Source organism: Xenopus tropicalis, chromosome 3, assembly GCF_000004195.4.
Source record: "Xenopus tropicalis strain Nigerian chromosome 3, UCB_Xtro_10.0, whole genome shotgun sequence".
NCBI lineage: Eukaryota > Metazoa > Chordata > Amphibia > Anura > Pipidae > Xenopus > Xenopus tropicalis.
The window spans coordinates 132,699,394-132,721,569 of NC_030679.2; the positions used below are offsets into that span (position 1 = coordinate 132,699,394).

A 22,176-nucleotide genomic window follows, 5' to 3' on the forward strand; every position below is an offset into this window, starting at 1 on the left:
ATTCCCTTTGCTTAGAAAAACCAGCATTGCAGAGTGCAGGTCTGTGTAAGTTTCGATTGCCCAATCTTCCCACTAATGAGCTTTTATATTCACTTTAAGGTTCCGTAAAGCATACTGTCATAGGACATTCTACATGAGGAACATGATTTAACAGCTTCCATGTGGTAACTGATTGGAATGAGAGTAGTCATGATTGCTTAGAATGAACGTTCAGCCTGAGGGGATAATCTACTTTACGTTGCACTTCTGCGGTTACCCATCACAGGCTTTAGGCTGGTAGCCTTGGTTTCATGAGAAGCAACAACAAAAGAGAATTGTAACATTTGTAAAAATATATTTCTACAGTTATATCCGTCTATATTTGATATGGAAACTTGCCTATTTTGGAGGGAAAAAAAAAAACTTGACAAATCGGTTTGACAAATTAATCAGAAAATTACTAACCCAAGCTGGGACAGGGTTAATGGGATAATAAGGTAGTAAGGTTTGCTGTTGTGTTTTAGGGTGGGGAACCGTGGGAATGTCACACCTCCTCGGATTATTTACGGGGATACAAAATATTACAGGCGGTTTAGTTCTGTGGTTTGTGTTAACCTGAAATCCTATACACATACCTGCTATTGAAATGGCACAATGAGAGCGTAAGCCCTATTGTGTGCTTGTTAAAAAAAGAGGTTGCGTTAATATAACCAGAGGGATCTCTACAAAGGTTGGCCTTCCAAGAACAGCAGGAACCCCAGATTCTATATTCAGTCCAACAGGCAAGTGTCCAGTTACTTAAAGGAACGCCAAACGCAATGCACAAACGGCTGTTTGTAACAATCACAAATACACATTTGAAGGGGCAATTGCACACGTGGCATTTATCTTTTTTTTGTTTTGTTTTTCTCTCAAAGACAAAAGCCAGGAGCTGTATCAAACTCAAAAGTAAAAGAAAATGCTCTCACTCAAACAACTGTTCAAAAACTTGGAACTGCATGTTTTTGTTATACTTTCTTACATGTGCCCTAAAAATGACTCCTTTTAACAGTAATAGAAAGTGGTTGAAGCAAGTGCTTTCCTTTCTTGAAGACACCTGCAAACTGTATAATCTATCCAGAGTGACCAACTGCAACTGGACAGATGGTAAAAACAAACTGCACCATTAAAACTAACACCAAAATGCCCATACACATAAGAATGCTGAGGCAAGTCAGACAAAATGTCCCAAACTGTCCAACCACGTATAGCCACCTTTAGACACTAGCACACAAAGATATTCAGAATGTTCTATCACTGGAACCATATCAGGGCAATCAACAAAACGTATAGAATCAACACCTATTCATTTCTATGCAGGAAATTGCGAGACAACATCACTCAAAAATGTGTTTTGAACAATAATCACTGGACACGTGACTGCACCCACAGTTGCAAGGCATTTCGACTGCCCTCAGGGCTACTGAATGGTGCTACAGCTTGCCTCCTTAGGGGTAGGTTCACACAAGGTCACACAAAACAACCCAATCTAATGCATGACTAATTAGGGGCTAACAACATCAGCAATGGAAGACCCAACAAAATTTTTTTTGATCAAATTAATTTAATTTTTAAAAAGTCTCAGCGACTAATCGTACCACGACATGCAATTAGTAGTGGCAACTCGCATATTAATGTACAACGATAAATCGCTGCAATTAGCCGCCACAAACAAGTTTGCAGCTCCTAAATGCTCAGTGACTGTCAATCATGACCATTAATCAAAAATAGACAGCCTGTGGCTTATCTACAATCACCTCAGCAGCCAAGCTGGAGATTCAAAGATGCCACCGAATGGTTAGTTTGTGCAGTCTACGATCTCTTCAGAACCATCATCTATTGAAAAATGTCCAAATGCTATTACTAAACTGCCCAAAGCAACTATGGGAGATTAATTGGCATTAGTGATATGATCCAGAGTTGACTGTCTGCCATAGTGTAGCCCTGAGCTACAGGCTACACTGGCCAAGTTACTAGCAGGGAGGCATCTAATAACAATGGAACAATGGTGAGAGGCAGCCTGCACAGTAAAGATCATTTGCGTAACTCATGCCCAAGGCCATCAATCTATTTACATTAGAGATTTTGTTGCTGGGGGGGGAGGCCAACTGTGTAGCTGTAGGCTAAAAGTTTATTATCACAATCCTATTACTTCATGGCATCATCATGTAGAACAGTGGTGTCCAACCGTTTTCATATAATGGGCAGACTATTTACTAGACCGCTTGTCTGCAGGCCAGATAATATTAAAATGATAATCCTATCTGAAGAGGTCAATGGAGTTCTTCAGTTTAGAGACCTTAAACTTTTGGCAGGCCACATCCAGACTAGCTGAACCTAGAGCCTAGCACAAAGGTCACATAAGACCAATACCCATAAAAATGCTGCATACACTAGTGCTTAGAAGGACTCTAATGAACCTGATGGGCTCCTAAAATGTTACATGCATTTTCCCTACTAAAGCTTGTAAAGCTACAGCGCAACTACTTAGTAGATGTGAGCAAAAAGTTGGGTATCTCAGCAGGTCACCTCCAGCTAGAATACAAGGGCCTTAAGGCCTGGCACCCAGAATCTAGGAACTCTTGTGGTTCTGACGTCCCTGGCACAGAAGAATAAAAGGGGAAAACAAAGCCAGAACGCAAGACTAAAGAGATGGAAGTAACATGAGGATAAGTAGAAAAGATCTCCAGTGTGAGTGGGGGCAAGAGAGATGTTGAATAAGCTGATTGAGTCATTCCCTCTCCCATACAATGCCGGGAGGCCCTTGACCTGAGCCCAACATAGAGACTGCCTAACAGCAATACCATGACAAAGTGGTTGGAGGGGGGAGGGGGACACTCTGCCTAATCATACAGAACTGGACCCAAAGCGGCTACTATTACAGCCTGTTGCTCCAGCAACAGGAACGCTTCACTAAGCATTGGAAGCAAGGGAATCTCCAAGCCACCAAAAGGGCAGATATTATTATTATTATTATTATTAACGTGTATTTATAAAGCACCAACATATTCCGCAGTGCTGTACAATAAGTATATCTAATTTGTACAAATGTTTAAAGTAAAGAATACAGGTGTCGGCAGAGAGTACGCTAACTCAGCACATTTGCGTTTATACATATGATTGGGAGAGGTGGTTTAGTTTGCCCTTGAATTTAAACAGGACAGCACAATCCATTTATCGTTTAATTTATGATGTTACACTGTCTGTTGAAAATGCTTCCTTTAGACTTGCAATATACAGGTCAACCTGGTATGTATAAATGCAAATATTGCACTTATTAGAACTGTACCTAATAAACTTCAATGGCATTCCAACAAACAGACCAAAGTGAGGAGCACAAGGATTTAATAATGTAAAACAGCAAATGGGGCCCGAGAAAGAAACAAGACAAACAAAATGACTGCGTGTGTATGCCAGATACAGAAAATAAATTAGGGGGTTTTAGGAGAGTGGGCACACAGCATTGGGAGGACAGATGCAGCTAAAAGAGCTTTTGGGAAAATGTGAAAGAGCAAGAAAAGCGCATAATTAAATAGCTTGCAAGAGGAGGTGCAAAGAGACAGGGGTTGAAGGCCAAGGCATATGTGTCTGCAAAAAGAGCAAGGGTTGGACAGAGCGTGAGTGAGTGAATGACAACAGAGCGCTTAGTGTATAGGAATGTTATATAGGCAGTGAATGGAGGAGAAATGGGATGGGGCCAGAGTGAGTGACAGAACCAGGACAGTAGAAATAATGAGGGCAGACAATTTAGTAGATGGCTAATGAAAGATCCATATACACAACTTCTTTACTGGTGGCCTCATTTTCTGCCAACTGACGAATTGGAATAGAAACCCAACGCAATGGACAGTTTTTCTATGCATACATAGGGACTAGCACATCAACCTGTTTCAATAGTTTTTGGTTCCATATAAAGCAACTTGACGATATGTGCCCAAAAAGTAAACATTCTGATAATAACAGGAGTACAGAGCAGGGTGCTATGTGTAAATAGAGGAAAAACAAGCAGAGAGAGGAAAGCAAACAATCTGAAAAAAGGTAATGGGAGAAGCAGAGAAATGCAATGTACAAATATACAGTGTATATGGCTGGCTGCCAAGATTGCAGCCTTAATGGCTGTTTGCCAAACACCCACTTCCAGCAGACTGCTTATTTTCTTTGGGCACATACGCCCAGCTACAACAAGGCTGGCACCCTCTAAAGGTGAAAGCATCCAAAATGTGGAAGAAGTTTTAATAAAGAATTGTGAAAGGCTAGTGGAGCACGTTGAGGTTTCTAGCTCTCCAGATTCCAAAACTTTGCATTAGATTTTCCATCCCTGATATTTAGGGCTTCCATATCATTTTACAAAAATAGTGCAAACTTTTCTTGGGGGGGGGGGGGTGGTAACCTAAAGAGCATCCATGTATCATTTTTTTCCCGTGGCTTTAAGAGCCACTGCCCAAGGCTTTAGAACCACCTCATTTCGGTCGTCTTTATGGGGCACTAATTCCCTTATAGATGGGTGCTAGGGTTTGGCCCCGTATAGTATTTTTCTTTTGCTGCCTTTGTCGCATCTCAGACACACAGCATTAGAAAATTCCTTTTCCATCTTGAGAATTTTTTTTCTCTCTCTTACATCTTATTCAATAGGGGCCTTTCTTTTCTAGTAGCCCTTTAGCCCTATACCCAAGTCCCTCATTAAAATGCCAGAAAGGGGACTTTAAAGAAAAAAAAAAAAAAGCCATATATAAAACCCGTCCTCTGCTCCCTGAGAAATTCGAGTCCCTCGCTCCCCCTTCTCCTTCTTTCCCAGACAGGCTTTTATAGGGGAGGGGAAGATTCCCATAGAAAAAGGGACGTGTGTATTGTTCCCCATCAGACTATTGGGGGGGAGGGAATGAGGGAGTGGAATTAATAAGGGAATAGTCCCCAGCATTAAATTAACTCCATGCCTGCCAAAAAAATCATATTACTCTATCTTACATGATTTTTGAAAACTCTTTCTCCTAGTTCTCAGGCCATCTTTAGCTGTGGTGGGGCCAGGGCAAGAGAACATTTAGTAGTTTAATTAAGTAGCATAAAAGGAATCCAGCTATGGCCCACTAGCCTGCAGTCAGTGAATACCAGGACTTCAACAGTAGTTGAGGTGCTACAGACTGGGCAAACCTTGCCTTACTATAACCAGTATCCAACACTTTCTAATCTCAACTTCTGGCCTATAGGTTCCCACCACACTCTGTTCCTCACACAGCCTCCCCTATCTGAACTTTACAAAGGAAGGGTTTTTCCTGGTTGTATGTTCCTTTCATTGCTAAAAGTCTTTTACTTGCCTTTAGATGGCCCCAGTAAATACCAGCTTTCTATAGGAAGATGCCTATGAATGAGTGCCAATGAAGCAATTATTACATTGAAACGTAGGACTTTCTGGAAACATGAGTCAATTCTAGTTTGAAAATCTATACATCTTACAACACATTAAGTATAAAATTCCAGTTGCCCAAAATCAAAGAAGGGGTAACCTTTTCTACAGTGGCTTCAGGTTCCGGCCTCCCTCTTCCCTGGTTATGGCACATTAGAAATTTTGATCCCCTGATAGTGGTGCCATAATGTAATTTATTGTTTCATACGGAGTGTTGTAGAAAGGACCACCAGAGGCACCTCCCAAGTGGTCCTGCACACAGTTACCTGCAAATACCCCTAGCAACCCATAATCAGGAGTGTGAGCTTCTCCACGTTTAATGGTCCTTGGTGTTTTGGTTTCCAGAAAAAAACAAACTGTCATTTACACTATGGAGCAAATGAAAATATTACTGAATGTATTTAGATAATGAACAAACCCAATTTGAGAAAAAAAGGTGGAAATTTCAATTCAATGTAGGGTTTGAGAGAGAATGTACAAAGATGGCAGAAAGTGCAATAAACTGTAAGTAGAGGCATTCAGACCAAAGAAAGAAAAGTGGAAAGAAGCAGGTGAAGGTCAGAACAGGACATGGAATGGAGGGCAAAAGATCACAGAGGTTACACCACATTAACAGGATAAGTGGTACATTTGCCCCAGTTACCCAACCCCAGAACGCCATTATGGTTCCCTGAAAATTTGCACCTACACCCTTCACAGAGCTCAGTTTACAGCCAAAGACATTAAATATGGCAGCATTCCTGGCTTTCAGCACAACTAACCAGGGCCACCAGCCTCTGCTTACAGAATGCAATAAACTGTACAATGCCCACAGGGTTAGGGATGTCATGCTTTCAGCCCCCTAGTGACCAGGAACTACAAAGCCCAGCATCCTCAAGCAGACATAGCCTTTACATGGTTTATTATGATAATGCAAAGTCTTATTTTTTATTTCTATCACATTAAATAGATACACTGGGGTAGCAAATTGGCAAGAGAAACTGATCCCCTTAATTTAATTGGTCAGTGATCCCCTACCAGTGGCTCGTGAGCAACATGTTGCTAACTCAGCCCTTGGCAGTTGCTCCCAGTGGCCTTAAAGGAGAGGCTTATTTTTTTTTTTTTTATTTATGGGCTTGGAGGCAAGTTTTGGCTGCATAAAAACTGGTGTACTGCCAAACAGAGACATCATTTAGGCTGACAGTCCACACAGGGGCTAGCAAATAGCCATGGCCCTTATTTGGCACCCCTAGGAACATTTTTCATGCTTGTGCTGCTCCCCAACTCTATTTACATTTGAATGTGGCTAATGGGTAAAGCAAAGTTTTGGGATCCCCAAAATTAGGTAACATACAGCAAATACTCCTAAGCAGCTTGTCACTCTTTCCCATGTCTGTATACATAAATGCCCTCCCACTCTGAGATATGTTTATCTGACCAGGCCTCCTATTTTACTCACTGTCTATACCCTATATCCTGCCACCCTGGGAGTCCGTCAGCTCAACTGGGCCTTCTATTTGTCCAAACACTGCTACATACCCACAGCCTGCCACTCATCCTACCCTATTACAGTAGAATATCTAGGTGCCCCCAACAGCTTGATAACAGTGTGTACCCCATACTGGGGCCTTGTTGCTCCTCCCCCCCCAGCTGCTCTATTCTCCACCACCCCAGCTGCCTTGCTGCTCCACACTCCCTTTTTGTTGTTCCCCAGACACAAAATATATTTATTCCTTTGGGTTCATCAAAACAGCTTAGTTTGAATAGCAAGGGGGGGGGGGAGCTAATTGACAAAGAAAAAAAAGACACAAAAAACACAACAAAGAGCTTAGATCCCAACTGCCCTACATTTGATGAAGAAGAAGATTGGCTCAAGGACATTTTGTGAGAGTTATACTTTGCTACACGTGCAGGGCATTGAGCAATAACTACACAGGTTATAATGCTATAAGGCAATAGGCAGGTCCTAGAGTAACAGGGTCTGAGAACAGCCAAGTATACAGCAGCAACGTCACAATGGAATGAGGTCACAATGTGCAACTGAAAGCAGCAACAGCACAGCAGGGAGGGGCAGAGAACAAAAAGGTCACAGAAAAGGAAAAAAAAAAAGGCCACGGAGAGGCTGGACACTGAGCACAAAAGAAAGGGGGTGCTCTAAGTGCAAAGGGTCAAAGTAATTTACATTGTGTCTAGATATTGTCTTTATTAGAACTGTCAGTTTAAATAAAATTAAATATAGATAGATAGATCACATATACCATTTTCTTCTAACACACAGCGCAAGCCAAGCTTATATGTTGCTCCCTGGCCCTACACAAACAACACCCCTACACACAGGAAAAATGCTTTATGCAATCAGATTGATACTTTGCATGTCACAAAGTATAATTAATTTGTTTAGAGACGTTATTGCCCACGCCTGAGGTAAAGCGACTTGTCTGGATTAAAAAAAACAGAACAGTTGGACCCGATTCAAACTGGGCTTGAGTCACCATGATTCTTCTCCTCTGCATCAATGTGGTTTGAATTTTCAGTGCCTCCCTGCCTCACTCATCCATCTGATGGGAAAAAGATTTAAGAACATCTTCCAAGCAAAATTCATACAAGGAATCTCCATACATGCCAACCAATAGAAACGCAGACACACCCAGGAGCTCTCTCATTGGCTGGTGATATAATTGAGCAAAAACCAACTCTCTTGGATGATGCCATCTTTATCATGGGCCTTCAGTTGGACAACAATGGCCTCAATTAGGAAACCCTAAACTGCAACCCTTCAGCTTTGTTTGGACTACAGTTCCCATCATCTCATCCACAGATCCCATCTTCTCACCTACAGTTGTAGACAAGTGAAAGACAAGTCAAGGCACAGATGACCAGAGGTAGACCAGAAGTTTTTGAACTACAAGTCCATTCACAGTCCTAAGTTGTCAGGGTTTATCGGTAGCAGCAGGTCAAGGATACCTGGAAGGGTGATGGACACCCGGTTATGGTCTAGGCTGCTTCGATAACATATGTTGGAACAAGTAATGGACAGATGGCCAAGTTGCAAATATAGTATTAAAGATAACCACCACCACCAGGGGTTCATTAAATTTACCTCTTCATACCCAAGAGGAAGGTATAGGCAGAAGGAGAAAAAGGGGGTCATGTGGCAGGTTGGCTTTCTGGATTCCAGAATTATTAATATTGTCGCTACCCCATAGAAAGTACACTATATCTGCTTCTCATACTGGTTGCTGGGAATGTAGTAAAAAGCAAGGAGGCTAAATTGTAACTGGACACAGGCAGCAGTTGCCTGCTAAACAGATATAGGCAACCAGATGGAAATTTATACTGGGTTATATAGACAATGTACAAATAAAAGAAGTTCATGAGGAGCAGGCGGGTAGGTTGATAGAGTAGAACCATCCAAGCAGGACAAACACAGAGCCAACCAGGCAATCAGAGGAATAATGAACCAGCCAAGCAGAAAGATGGCTGGCAAGATGGGCACTCACTGGGCTAGAGAAGAGGAGGAGAATAATGTAAATGAAAAGAAAGGGCAACTTATGCACAGGGCAGGAAAAGTAAGGGAAGTTGTTGAGAAAGAACAATGGGATGAGAGAAAATTCACTCGCACAGGCTATGGACATATCTGGCAGAATTTTGTCTTTTGTAAGAAGGGGATAGTTTGGCATGGAGAGAGGGAAGAAATAAGAAATAAAGTAGAAATAGACAAGAAGGGAGGGGAAACACTGAAAGAAAATAAGCTGGCAGGGGAAGACACTGGCAGGAGGTATAGAGCAGCTAGGGAGAGAGGATATGAATGTGAGGGGGAGTAAATAAAGGATAGCATGAGGGGGAGACACTGGCAGAGAGAGAGATCTAGGGAGAAAAGGATAGCAGAGAGAGAGAGAAAGCTCAATAGGGAAACAACACCGAGTTGAAAATGTATGAAAGTGGCAAAAAGAGAATGCAAGGAGGCAAGAGTCACACAATCAGCCGGCATTCAGAGAATGGCAGAAATGGCAAGAGAAAGACTGGCATATCAAGATGAGAAGTGGAGGGACAGAGGAGTAGAGAGGCAATGAGCATGGTGGCAGCAAGGTACCAAGAGAGACAGACTAGCAGAGAGAGCTGACAAACAAGAGCTACAGTGTAGCAGACAAAGGCTGAGAAGAAGGTTGGCAGAGGAATGCCAATGAGCAATGGAAAGAGACTGCCAAAGTAAAATGATGGAAAGAGGGGAAGACTGGCAAAAAGGGGCCAAGAGTGTGCAAAGTTTAATGGACATTAGGTACCTTGTACGAAAAAGAGAAAATAATAAAGAGGCAAGCAAACAGACATAGAGTTGGGAACAGAAGTAAGAGATTTCAAGCAAACAGAAGAGACAGACAGCCATATGAAGAGTGAGAGAGACTGCCAGAGTGCAAAATGCAGAAATGAGTGGGAGTGACTGGCACAGAGAGTGCGCAGGGGGTAGCAAATAGACTGCCAAGTTTACTAGACTGGCAGCAAAGTATGGAAAATCATCAGGCACCAAGCAAGAGAGACTGACAGAACCAGTGAATGAGTGGGCATGTGGGGGGAGCCAGGAGCCAAAGTGCAAGACTGGCAGAGAGAGGGGGGGGGGGAGAACAAGGGTGCAACGGACTGCGTAAAAGGGGCAAACACAATGGGCTGGGGGAAAAGAAGAGACAGCACAAGAGAGAGGGAGACAAGCAGCAGCTGAGAGAGACAGAGAGGGGAGCTGCAGGAGGCAGCAGACAGATTTGTGGGGGCAGTTTGTAGAGTGTCTCCCCCCTCCCCCTACTCTCTTATCCCAATTGTTATCACACAAGAAAAGTCTCTCTCTTCCTCCTCTCTCTCTCCTCCCCCCCTCACTCCTTCTCTCTGCCCTGGGGGGGGAGGAGGGGGAGAGCTGGAGGGGGATGGGTGGGAAAATTTGGAAAAAGGATTGTTAGAGAAAAAAAAAAACCCAGCAGTGCGGGCAAAGGAGTAATCCCATGTAATAGGCACTGTGCATACTAAATCCTGTACGGCAGTAATTGCAACACCCTTGCTAAGGTTGCTGGGAGTTGCACACCGGCACAGTGAGTGGCAGGGCTTTTATTTACTAACAAATAAACAGAGTCTACTTTAAAAGTAGAAAAGATTCATCAATTTAAATTCATACCCACATTTATAAAAAAAAAAAAAATACATATACATATTATATTATATATGGCAGAGAATGATGGGAATTATACTTAAAATGAGGACCACAATTTGGAGGCACTACTCCAAGCTTTCTCTAATAAATAAAAAAAAAACAGGAGAGCATTACAACAAGGGAAAGGGGGTAATTTTTACAATGTTAATAGGTTATTAAAGGCGTAGAACAATTGCCCCTTTTAATGAAAGTCCATTTAGCATTATAGCAGCCTGCAGGACAATGAGATTACTCTAGCAAATAATACTGATTAGATATGCAGGATAGTAATTAAAGCATTTGCCCAATTGCTGGGAGGAACAAAGGGGCAGGAGAGCATTGTGGGAATGGGTGCATCCGACCCCTGGGCCTTATTTTGGCCAGTCCTGCCATGTGAAATAATTGTAGTGGCTACAGATTAGCTGCAGATCTGTCTAGGAAAATCCAGGGGGGAAAACTACATATCTAAACTCAACAGGTAGTCAGGATTATTTTTGGAATGCAGGGTACAAAGGGGATGTTTTACACCAACAGCCAACATGCAGTCTGTGGGTTTCTACATAAAACCTGATCCTGCAATCTCACAGAGTAGCCTCTTATTCACCTACAGACTCTTCTAAATAGTCTTTTTATCAACGTCCCACATAGATAAGCAGAACCCAACAGGAAGGTCTTGCTAGCTGCCCTGCATCAATTTTACCATGTTAGTAAATCATGTGTAAGGATTTAAATTCCTCATAAAACTTGTGTGGAACATGACAACTTCACTAAACATTATTGTTTAGCTCTATAAAACAGATTGCGGCTGTGGGATAGCAGGTATAGTAAGAGGAGATGGTGCCTATAGTAGCAGTGGGGGGATAATAGCCTCTGGGAAGGGACTGGGGCTGTGGGATAGCAGGTATAGTAGGGAGAGATGGTGCCTATAGTAGCAGTGGGATAATAGCCTCTGGGAAGGGACTGGGGCTGTGGGATAGCAGGTATAGTAGGGAGAGATGGTGCCTATAGTAGCAGTGGGATAATAGCCTCTGGGAAGGGACTGTGGCTGTGGGAGAGCAGGTATAGTAGGGAGAGATGGTGCCTATAGTAGCAGTGGGGGGGATAATAGCCTCTGGGAAGGGACTGGGGCTGTGGGATAGCAGGTATAGTAGGGAGAGATGGTGCCTATAGTAGCAGTGGGGGGATAAAAGCCTCTGGGAAGGGACTGGGGCTGTGGGATAGCAGGTATAGTAGGGAGAGATGGTGCCTATAGTAGCAGTGGGGGGATAATAGCCTCAGGGAAGGGACTGGGGCTGTGGGATAGCAGGTATAGTAGGGAGAGATGGTGCCTATAGTAGCAGTGGGGGGATAATAGCCTCTGGGAAGGGACTGGGGCTGTGGGATAGCAGGTATAGTAGGGAGAGATGGTGCCTATAGTAGCAGTGGGGGGATAATAGCCTCTGGGAAGGGACTGGGGCTGTGGGATAGCAGGTATAGTAGGGAGAGATGGTGCCTATAGTAGCAGTGGGGGGATAATAGCCTCAGGGAAGGGACTGGGGCTGTGGGATAGCAGGTATAGTAGGGAGAGATGGTGCTTAAAGTAGTAGTGGAGGGATAATAGCCCCAGGGAAGGGAATGTGGCATAGTGGTATAGGTACTGTGGTATATAATGTATACTGATATTATGATTTATAACAATAACAACTTTCAGTTTTTCCCAGCACATGCCACTACTGGGGACAGCCCTGCATCGCAATAAAGTATATTTAAAATTCAAATTTTGACAGCGTTTATATAATTGACAAAAGAAAAAACCCCATTCCAGCAACTTTTGAGTTCCTTATCAAAATATTTAACAGGAAATGTTTGATATGAGATGAGTAACCACTTCCCTCGTTGCGCCAACTTAGGGCTGACTCTGCCCACTGCTTTTCAGCATAACAACATGTACCAACTGTACACAAAGAATTTCACAGTTGAACATAAAAACCCAGCGGAGAGTCCCAAAGCACTCTTTAGTTATACTGTTTCAGTGTATATATATATACAAATATATAATTTTGGGATCCATAGAATATGGTCTGTGCAGACAGGTGGTTATTGGTAAGGAATAATGCTGCCGGGAATGGGAAGAAGGTGTGGGATCAGCGGCCTCGCTGCCGGTTACACTTACATGCCTCTCTGCACAAGAACAAGGATGGCTGTAATGTTGCAACTATTTTGCTTAACAAGGGGGTACTATGAATACTTAAAAGTATAAATGTTGATCTTTGCACCGTCCAATCGGAACGCCATGACAACAGGAAACAAGAGCATCCCAAGCCCCCAGCCAACACAATGTAACCTCCATCAGTATGCATGGAATCTGCTAACTGCGACTCCGCACACCGCGCACACACAGTCATGCTAGCAATCAACCAATACAGTCAAATCACGGCAAAGTTGAGATAATTACCTGTAATTAAAACAGTTTAGAAGTGATAAGATTTCCCTGAATTCAGTTCATTTATAGCCACCCCCTACAACAGAAACAAAACTCCTAATAAGAAATCCCAAACTCTTATATATACAAAGAGACACCCAATCCCAGTGTTACATAGGAAGTACATGTATTTACATTCAAAGCATCTCTCCCACGCCTGGATCCCCATCAATTTAGCTGTCACCATACGGTGTGATTTAATTACCCCAGCCATTTACTATGCATACATGGCTACACAATTTCTAACACCTATGCTGGAAATTGATTATATAAATCCAGAATTGGATACAGAGATACAGATAGATAGAGGATAGGATTCTTAAAGCAGCACACATTTAATTACACAGGGTTTATACAGGCACTAATAAAGCTGCTATTACTGAGCCTATTTTATTTACAGTGCAGGAATGAGCTGCTATTAATGAACATTATTTTATGTAAGTAGGAAAGAGCTGCCGTTAATGAACATGGTATTTAATAAACATTGCATGACATCGTAACTATCGTGTTCCTGCACTATGCTCTGGGCAAGGTACAGCTCCATTTATATATATCAGAATCAAGTGTAATACATAGTGCACACCAAAAAGCAAGCTGATCCCCCCACCGATCCCATGCCATTGTTAAACTGCAACTCCCAGAATCCCCCAGTAGCCCGCTCTAAGCAGTAGCCCGGTGGCAGGTTGAACATCCCTGCGCTGGATTCAGACATATCGGCATTTTTCTGCAGTGAAGAAGGGACATACCATGAATTCCTTTCCGACTGAGTAGTACAGCGGTAACCCAGATAAGTTCACACAGCCCCGGCCGGCCCATGATGCTCTCCTCCCCCGGGACCCGTGCAATCCAATCCCGGAACTCCACTCGGCCCGGCTGCTTTAGATACACTGAAGATGGTTAGTGCTGCTGGAAGCAAGCGGAGGTTTGGTCACACCCATCGTGGAAGCAACGTCCAATAGAAATTGTGATGGGTGGGGCTTAGCGCCCCCTACAAGCTCTGTTAAAGCAGATGAAGCCACGCCCTCTGCCTCCGAAGTGATTGAGAAGCGCCCTCCGCCCAGAGAATGCTTGCCACGCCCCCATTTCATGCACTGTATCACTCTAAGAATGATTGAAGGGGGGAGATAAGGACATGATTGACAAATCCGACATTCACTCTTCCAATCAAAACTGAGGAGCCAGCTCGGAATGAGACGGCAGTGTATAGGCGGGGCTACAATTCCCTAGCAACCGAGGCAAGTCCCAGAGTGGATTCCAGCACAGACACCACGTGGGGCAAGTTATTTGTTCTGGCTGGAATGAATAAGGCCCTGTGCCTGTGACCTATTGTCCACTAGCAGATCCGGGCCTCCCATGGGAGCCATGTTATAATGTGTCCTGCAGCGTGTGATGTGCTGCTCTCCATTACAACTTTCCCTCGCTTTTCTCTCTCGGTCACTGCTGTTTGTATGTGCATTGGCTGCTTCCCGCTCACTATTGTTCACAATTGTCCCATCTGCTGTAGCTCAATGATGGCTCCATTTTTTAGGGACCTGTTTCCTCTGCACCATTGCTCACCTCCCTCAGCAACCAATACAGTGCCCATTTCCCACCACAAAATTATTCCCACTGGCAACAAATCCCCTCTCAGCAGTATTTCCCCTCACCATCGTCCATTCTGTACCATTGCTGACTCCCGGGAGCCAACACCTGTGCCAAATTCCCCTTCAGCAGCACCTCCCCCTCAACAACGTCCAGCCTGTACCACTGCTTACCCTCCGTAGCCAATAAAGTGGCCATTCCCCACCTCAGAATCACCCCCACTTGTGCCAAATTCCCCTTCAGCAGCACTTTCCTCTCAACAACGTCCAGCCTTTACCACTGCTTACCCTCCGTAGCCAATAAAGTGGCCATTCCCCACCTCAGAATCACCCCCACTTGTGCCAAATTCCCCTTCAGCAGCACTTTCCTCTCAACAACGTCCAGCCTTTACCACTGCTTACCCTCAGTAGCCAATAAAGTGGCCATTCCCCACCTCAGAATCACCCCCACTTGTGTCAAATTCCCCTTCAGCAGCACTTTCCTCTCAACAACGTCCAGCCTTTACCACTGCTTACCCTCAGTAGCCAATAAAGTGGCCATTCCCCACCTCAGAATCACCCCCACTTGTGTCAAATTCCCCTTCAGCAGCACTTCCCCCTCACCAACGTCCAGTCTGTACTATTGCTTACCCTTAGCAGCCCCAGCAAAAAAGTACCCTTTGCCTCCTCATCATCATCCAACTCATTACTGTCAATCCTATCCCCCTCACTAATGTGCTTTTCCCTTTTCACCATATCTCATTCACTACTGTCAGTGTTAATCTGCTATTCCCCCAAGAAGCCAATACTATGCCCCTTTGCCATCTCACCATCACCCCCCTTCATTCACCCTGCCAATCCCCACAGCAATGTATGTGCCTATTAGTGTACACTTGTTCTAACTCTGCACCACTACCCACCATACTTCAACCAACCCAGTGCTCATTTCCCACTCCACATCAGCTCTCACTAGTACCTATTTGCCCCTCATCAGCTTCCCCTCACTACTAGTGTCCATTCCCCTTTGCACAATGTGCCCCTAAGTAGAGTCCATTCCCTGCTGAGCTGCCTCTTTTCTTACTAATGTTCATTCTCCGTATGACTTCACTGGTGTCTATCCCCCTAGGACATTCCTTCTTGCTAATGCCCATTTCCACCTGCTAACTACCCTCATGCTACCCTCCTCTCATGAGAACCCCAGCACTTATTTATGCTTGTGGGTGCGCCCATTGGCGTTGTAGTGTATTTATGCCTGCACAGCCATTTATTCCCCTGCAATTCTTTCTGCCTGCTACTGCTTCCCCTCATGAGATACTTTAATCACCCTTTAATGTTTTGCAGCATTTTCCAAGTAGGTAGATTTCAAAGTGAACTCCAAACAATATACAATTCATGAGCAGGGCTGCAGGGATACATGACACTGTTGCAGCTTAATAGCTCCAAACTCCAACTGGGACACAGCACCTCCCGCCTCCTTAATGATTCAGCGAGTTCACTTTCTGTTACTGGGAACTCGGTGCAATATTAATTCATATGTAAACTATATTACATTTGCATGGCCGCTTAAGCAGTGGGCAACTTTTACGTGCCCAAGTGAAGACCATAAAATAAACACAGATCTGTCTGATGTTCTGGCATTAAATGGATTATTGCTGAATCTTCTTTTGTGTGGGGCTGGTATATGTCATTTTATCAAGGACATTTTTGAGCTTGGTTTGGGCAGAAAGCAAATGTCCTCTTTGCTCGGTCCGAAAACCACCCCTGTGAGATTCCTGTCCCACTTTTCTTATTTCTTTGCAGTTTCTATATAGATTGTAAGCTCTACGGGGCAGGGACCTCCATCCTCTTGTGTCTTTGACTCTTAACTTATTGCAACTGTATCTTGTATTTATTTGTATTTATTGTTATACTTTGTATTTATCTATTATCTTTTTAACCCCCTGTTTGTATTAATGTATTCTACTGTACAGTGCTGCGTACATAAGTAGCGCTTTATAAATAAAAATATACATACATACATACATACATTCTAGAAAAATATTATATATTTTTTGGTGCATGTGGGTCAGAAAGCCGGTTATATTAATGGATCAGTCTTGGGAACATTTGTTTTTGTCGGCGGGAAGTCATAGTTTAGAGAGCCCCTTTGCAAATCTTCTCATGTGCCGATTTTAGCAGAAAGTAGGGAAGAAATCGGCAGTGGCGGAGTTTCACTTGCAGCGCTCACTCCCTTCTGGCTGAGAAATCTTTGCCCTTTGCCTCCCTGATTGTTCTATTGAAAGGAAACACAAATGGGACAATGCTAGTAACTCACATAGGCATGCATGAGCTGTTTTTTTTTCTTAACCTTAATTAACGCTGGCTTTGCCTAGAAAAGAAGTAAAAAAAAAAAGTATACATATAAAAAAAGACATTTAGGATTTGTGTGGAACAAAAAGGCAAATACAAGAGTGCCAAGGTCCACGTTGAAGCTGACCAGGTCGTCAGATAATACAAATAATCTGCAGCAGGAATCAGCAATGTAAAGTCCTTTAGATGTTATGCAAATAAAACTCCCAGCATACCCTGACTGACTGAGCTAAGAGTTGTAGTTCATATTGCATCTAGAAAGCTGCATGATTTTCCAACCTGGTAAGATGTGCTGACACTATAGTGAGGTGTACCTTATTATCCGATCTTTACACATTGGGATGAACTAATTGTTTGGCCCTTGGAGAAATGTTCAGTTTACAATGGGGACCTATTGAGACTGGTCAGATAAGGACCATATGCTGCAATGAGGGGGGTACAAGGGGGCCCTGTGGCAAAAGTAGCCCCAAGAATCAGATGCAAAAGCTTGATTGATGGGTTGCGGAAGGTGCAGAGCTGTGATGATCTTGGGCAGAATTTCGCATATTTGGGGAGTGACTGGGCAGATCATGGATGGAGTCTGACATGACTTTGGGCTAGGGCAGATAATTTTTTTCCCATTGGGGGCAATTCCCTGCACCCGGGGGGGCTGCTAGCTTAGTAGTATAGGGCCTCAAGGTTGATGATGGTAGCCATGACTGCATGTGTGTGATTCTTCTATATGGTCTTTATAAGCCGTTAATTATGATTTGGTCAGGGGCCTAGACACCAGTTAGGAGAGGACTGTGCCAATGCAATTTTTAGCAAGTTATTAATCAGACAGAATCTCCCAAGGGGATCACATACACAGACGTTTGAGTTAAATGAAGGGTTTGTGAATTTGTGCAACAAAGAGCATTTTTATAATGCCTCCATGCTTTGTGCCAAACTCAGAATTATTAAAATTGCTTCAGTTCCCAATGCTATGTGCCAGTAGATTAGAATATAATGGTTAAACTGGAATCAGAGTGAAAATGACACAGACCCCTTCCTGTGCTCTGCAGCCTTGCTCATGCTGATTCTGAGTAGCCTTTTGTGTACATGGCGGCATAAAAACCAGTGCATTATGCCTCAGAGCCGTTACTAACCCTACAGCATGGGGGGTTTGTAGATATTCTCTACTAAAGAGATTAGAGCAAAACCCATAAACAACAGGGAGATGTTCCTCCTGTTTGATCTAACTTCCAGTCCAAAAGGATCAACCATGAAAGCTCTCTGCTTGACTCTTTATTGACTGGGGGTTCTGATATGATTATCTTTGAGAGAGGTAACTGCTTCTACAAAATATGCTCTCTAAAACAGTAGCCACACGCAGGCACCCAGAAGCCAATGAACATATGTGGAACATTGGCCAGGATAGGTTTTGAGTCATGTATGATAAATGGGCAGATGTGTTGTTGGTACATCTAATTGTGGCAGAGCAAATAATTGCATCGCAGAGAGTGCACTGCATATAAACATTTGCTTGTTTACAGGAAAAATTGCTTCAAGCACTCTCTCAGTTTGCTGCACTTATATATGGCAGAGAATGGCAGCGTAGCAGGAAAGCATCACAGATCCCAGCAAAAATGTGAGTTCAAAATATCATATAATAGTGCTGCTAGCAAAGGCTGATTAACTCTGTTGCCTCTTAGAATACCCATATTCATTTACTTAGTGCTTATTGCTAAAAAGGATGCAAAATTAGGCACAATGCTATATAAAAACGTTATTTGTTCCCATATGCACTTTCCTACAACTTGCAGGGAGTTCCTGTGCGCCCCTTTAGGGTGCATGATGGGTAAAAAAATGTAGCGATTTGCGTCCAAATTTTGCACATTGCACTGCGTTCCTAAATGATCTAGTTTAGGTAGTTTAAGCCAATATATCCCAAACATGCTGTCTTAACGTTTTAGCCTATATTTGTATACTGTGCCTATTCTAAGCATGCTTTTGTTTAAAGGAACAGTAACTCAAACGAAAGTGTTTTACAGTAAATAAAATATAATATACTCTATCCCTGCACTGGTAAAACTGATCTGTTTTCTTCAAAAACACTACTATAGATTATATAAACAAGGTACTGTGTAGCAATGGAGGCAATTGAAATAGGGCTAAAGCTGCCCATACATTAAATATAACATGGCATATATATTATATATTATATAATATAAAATTAAACAAGGTACTGTGTAGCAATGGAGGCAGTTGAAATAGGGCTAAAGCTGCCCATACATAAAATATAATATGGCATATATAATATATATTATATAATATAACATTATATATATGGCATATATATTATATAATATAAAATCCTCTCAATTTGTGAGGACACCAAATAAACAGATCTTTTCCTGATATGCCCCCTAGAGTGAAATGATTGGATCACAACAGGAATACTGGCTTTTGGGGTGAGGCCCGGGTCAACAAGCCAACGCTACACCGCATGGTGCTACCTTAAATGGCATAGGTCAAATATGGATAAATTATAAGCTCTGTAGAACACCATTGTATTATACATAGCTTATCTACATCTGCTATCTGCAGATAGCACAGCAGCTTATTTATATAAACTACAGTAGTGATTTGGAAGCAAACACACCAGTTTTATTACAGGCAACACTACATTATATTTTATGTACTTTAAAACACTTTCATGTTTGGTGTTACTGTTCCTTTAAAGAATTACCTTATGCATATCCTAAGCACTCTCTAAAGGTCTAGCTTATAGCCTCTATCATCTATACTCCTATAGTATGCCTATCCCAAGCATGTATTTAGTATACTTTACATATTCCAAGCTTTTTACTTACTGTTTTAACCTACAGCCCAATATTTTGCCTATCCCAAGCATGATTTCTTACAGTTTGCAATACATAACCAAAACAGGGTCTATAACCATGCCTATAACCTTACTTAACATATTCCAAACACTGTTGCACATATTTCAAACTTGTTCTCTTACTTTTTTTAAAAATCTAATGCTGTAATATGCGCCCCATGCATGCTCTGTTTGCAGGTAAAATTTAGTCCTGTAGAAAAGACATATTAGAATTCCTAAAGGGGTGGTTCACCATGAGGTGATTAGTGATCCCCAACCAGTAGCTAGTGAACATGTTGCTCACCAACCACTTGGATGTTGCTACCAGTGTTCCCAAATCAGGTGCTAATTTTTGAATTCCTGGCTTGGTGGCAAGTTTTGGTTGTATAGATCTCCTGTAAGCTTAGTCTGCATTGAGGTTAGCAAAATAGCCAATCACAGCCCTTATTTGGAACCTCCATGAATTTTTATGATGCTTGTGTTGCTCCCCAAGCCTTTTTATAATTGGCTGTGGCTCCCAAGTAAGAAAGGTTGGGGACCCCTGATTTAGATATTGATGAGAGACTGGCAGTTAAATAAGAGATGCCTGAAGGATGAGAGGAGAGGATCTCTGCCCATTAGAATTTCAGCCTATAGCCATACAGCATACTAATCCTAAGCAGTTTTACCCTACACCCATATGCTATACTTATCCTAAGCAGTCCTTTTGCAGCCTCATACACTTCAGGTTTATATTACCCCTGTTGAAAGAGAGCTGCAAGCATCCGTTATCCTTCAGTGAAATAGTCCTTTCTAAAATTACCTCTGACCTTCCCACCTAAGATCTTCAGGGCATGACCTCCTGTTCTGTAATTCTGCTTCCCCTGAAATATACACCCTCCTCAACTTTATGGGGGCCTTTGATGAATTTACAGGTTTTAGAAATATATCCCCCCTCTAAGCTAGACGTATTAGGTTTCTCGAGTGCATCTTGATACGCTTTATTTGAAGCATTGAAGTAGCCCTCGGTGAATACTCTCATGTTTGTTGGTTTTCTTTTGCAAATGGGGTCTTAAAAACCAGCCACAAGACTCTAGATGTGTTCAGATCAATGTGGTGTAAAGAGACTATTTGACTTATGGATAAAGAGACAAATCTTTAAAGTAAATGTGATAAAATGTCCCTACAGCCATGTTTATCAGACTTTTATGGTTCAAGCCCACCTCCTCAGCTCATAAAAAGTTCACAGATATATGAAAACATTGGATTGTCAGTTATTCAGTCACAGTTTAATAAATATCTAGGACAGCAAATACATTTTCTCCCCAGATATCACCCTAACTGACCTTCAGGTTTATATAGATCTTCAAATAGGCTTTCTCCTCAAATCTTAAGGAACTGTCCTTTAGGCTGAGCCACCGCCATTGAGTAGCAGCACCACAGTAATGGAACCATTGGCCTACAGTGGATGCTGTAAAGGTTGGCAGGGGAATGTATGGAAAGAGGGATAGTTTTGCTCACCACTAAATTTTAAACCATTGGGTGGGGGGTGCATTAAGGCTGTGACCATAAAGTTCATAGAGAAAAAAGAGTCCTCTACACTCACCCATTATCAAGGACATTTTGTACAATTGTTTGACCATATATTGAAATATATTTCAGCTGGCCAACTACGTTAAAGTCATCCCCGGTCTGGCCAGTCCTATGCTTACTTTCACAAGGACTAATACAGCAGAACAAGCTTCCATCATTCCCCAGCTTCAGTCAGGTGATCCCAGTGGTGGTCAAAAAAAGGGAGTTTAAACCTTGGAAAGCAAACACGTGGTAGGTAAACTTTGTAGAATGTATAATGAAGCAGTATAATTCTTAAAATGAATCAGATGAAAGTGAGTGTAGAACTGGGCAGACTGGGGATGACTGTGACGCAGTTGGCCAGCTTGAATATATAATATTATATGAACAAACAATCCCTGTTTTGTTTAAACGGAAGGGCATTTCTTGGTAGCTTAATGCACAGAATATCTTAGGGCCAGATTCATTAAAGTACGAATCTGAATCATGAAATCCAATAATTTCTGATGATTGCAAAAGTCATGAAAATTCCATTTGAATACGAAGATTTCCGAAAGTTCCAAAATTTTCGTATTGAAACGATCGTTTGCAAATGCTGATCCAATAGTCACAAAATTTTCGTATCCGAATGATCGTAAACGGCAGGGAAACCTTTCTGAACGTTCAGTGCATGATTTTGGAAACCTCCCATAGGACTCAGTGGCACTCTGCAGCTCCAACCTGGCCCAAGGAAAGTCTCCCATAGGGCTCAATGGCACTCTGCAGCTCCAACCCGGCCCAAGGAAAGTCTCCCATAGGGCTCAATGGCACTCTGCAGCTCCAACCTGGCCCAAGGAAAGTCTC

General features: G+C 42.7%; 1 protein-coding gene across 1 annotated transcript in view; it reads right to left on the reverse strand.

Moving 5' to 3' along the window:
• Nucleotides 1-13,926, reverse strand: part of notch3 (notch 3) — a 47,083-nt gene extending 33,157 nt beyond the window's left edge. Inside the window, exon 1 of the mRNA XM_018092518.2 lies at nt 13,779-13,926. Within this exon, the coding sequence (XP_017948007.1) occupies nt 13,779-13,848 (70 nt within the window). The 5' untranslated portion in view covers nt 13,849-13,926. The remainder of the gene's footprint in view (nt 1-13,778) is intronic.
• Between the last annotated feature and the right edge of the window lie 8,250 nt (nt 13,927-22,176).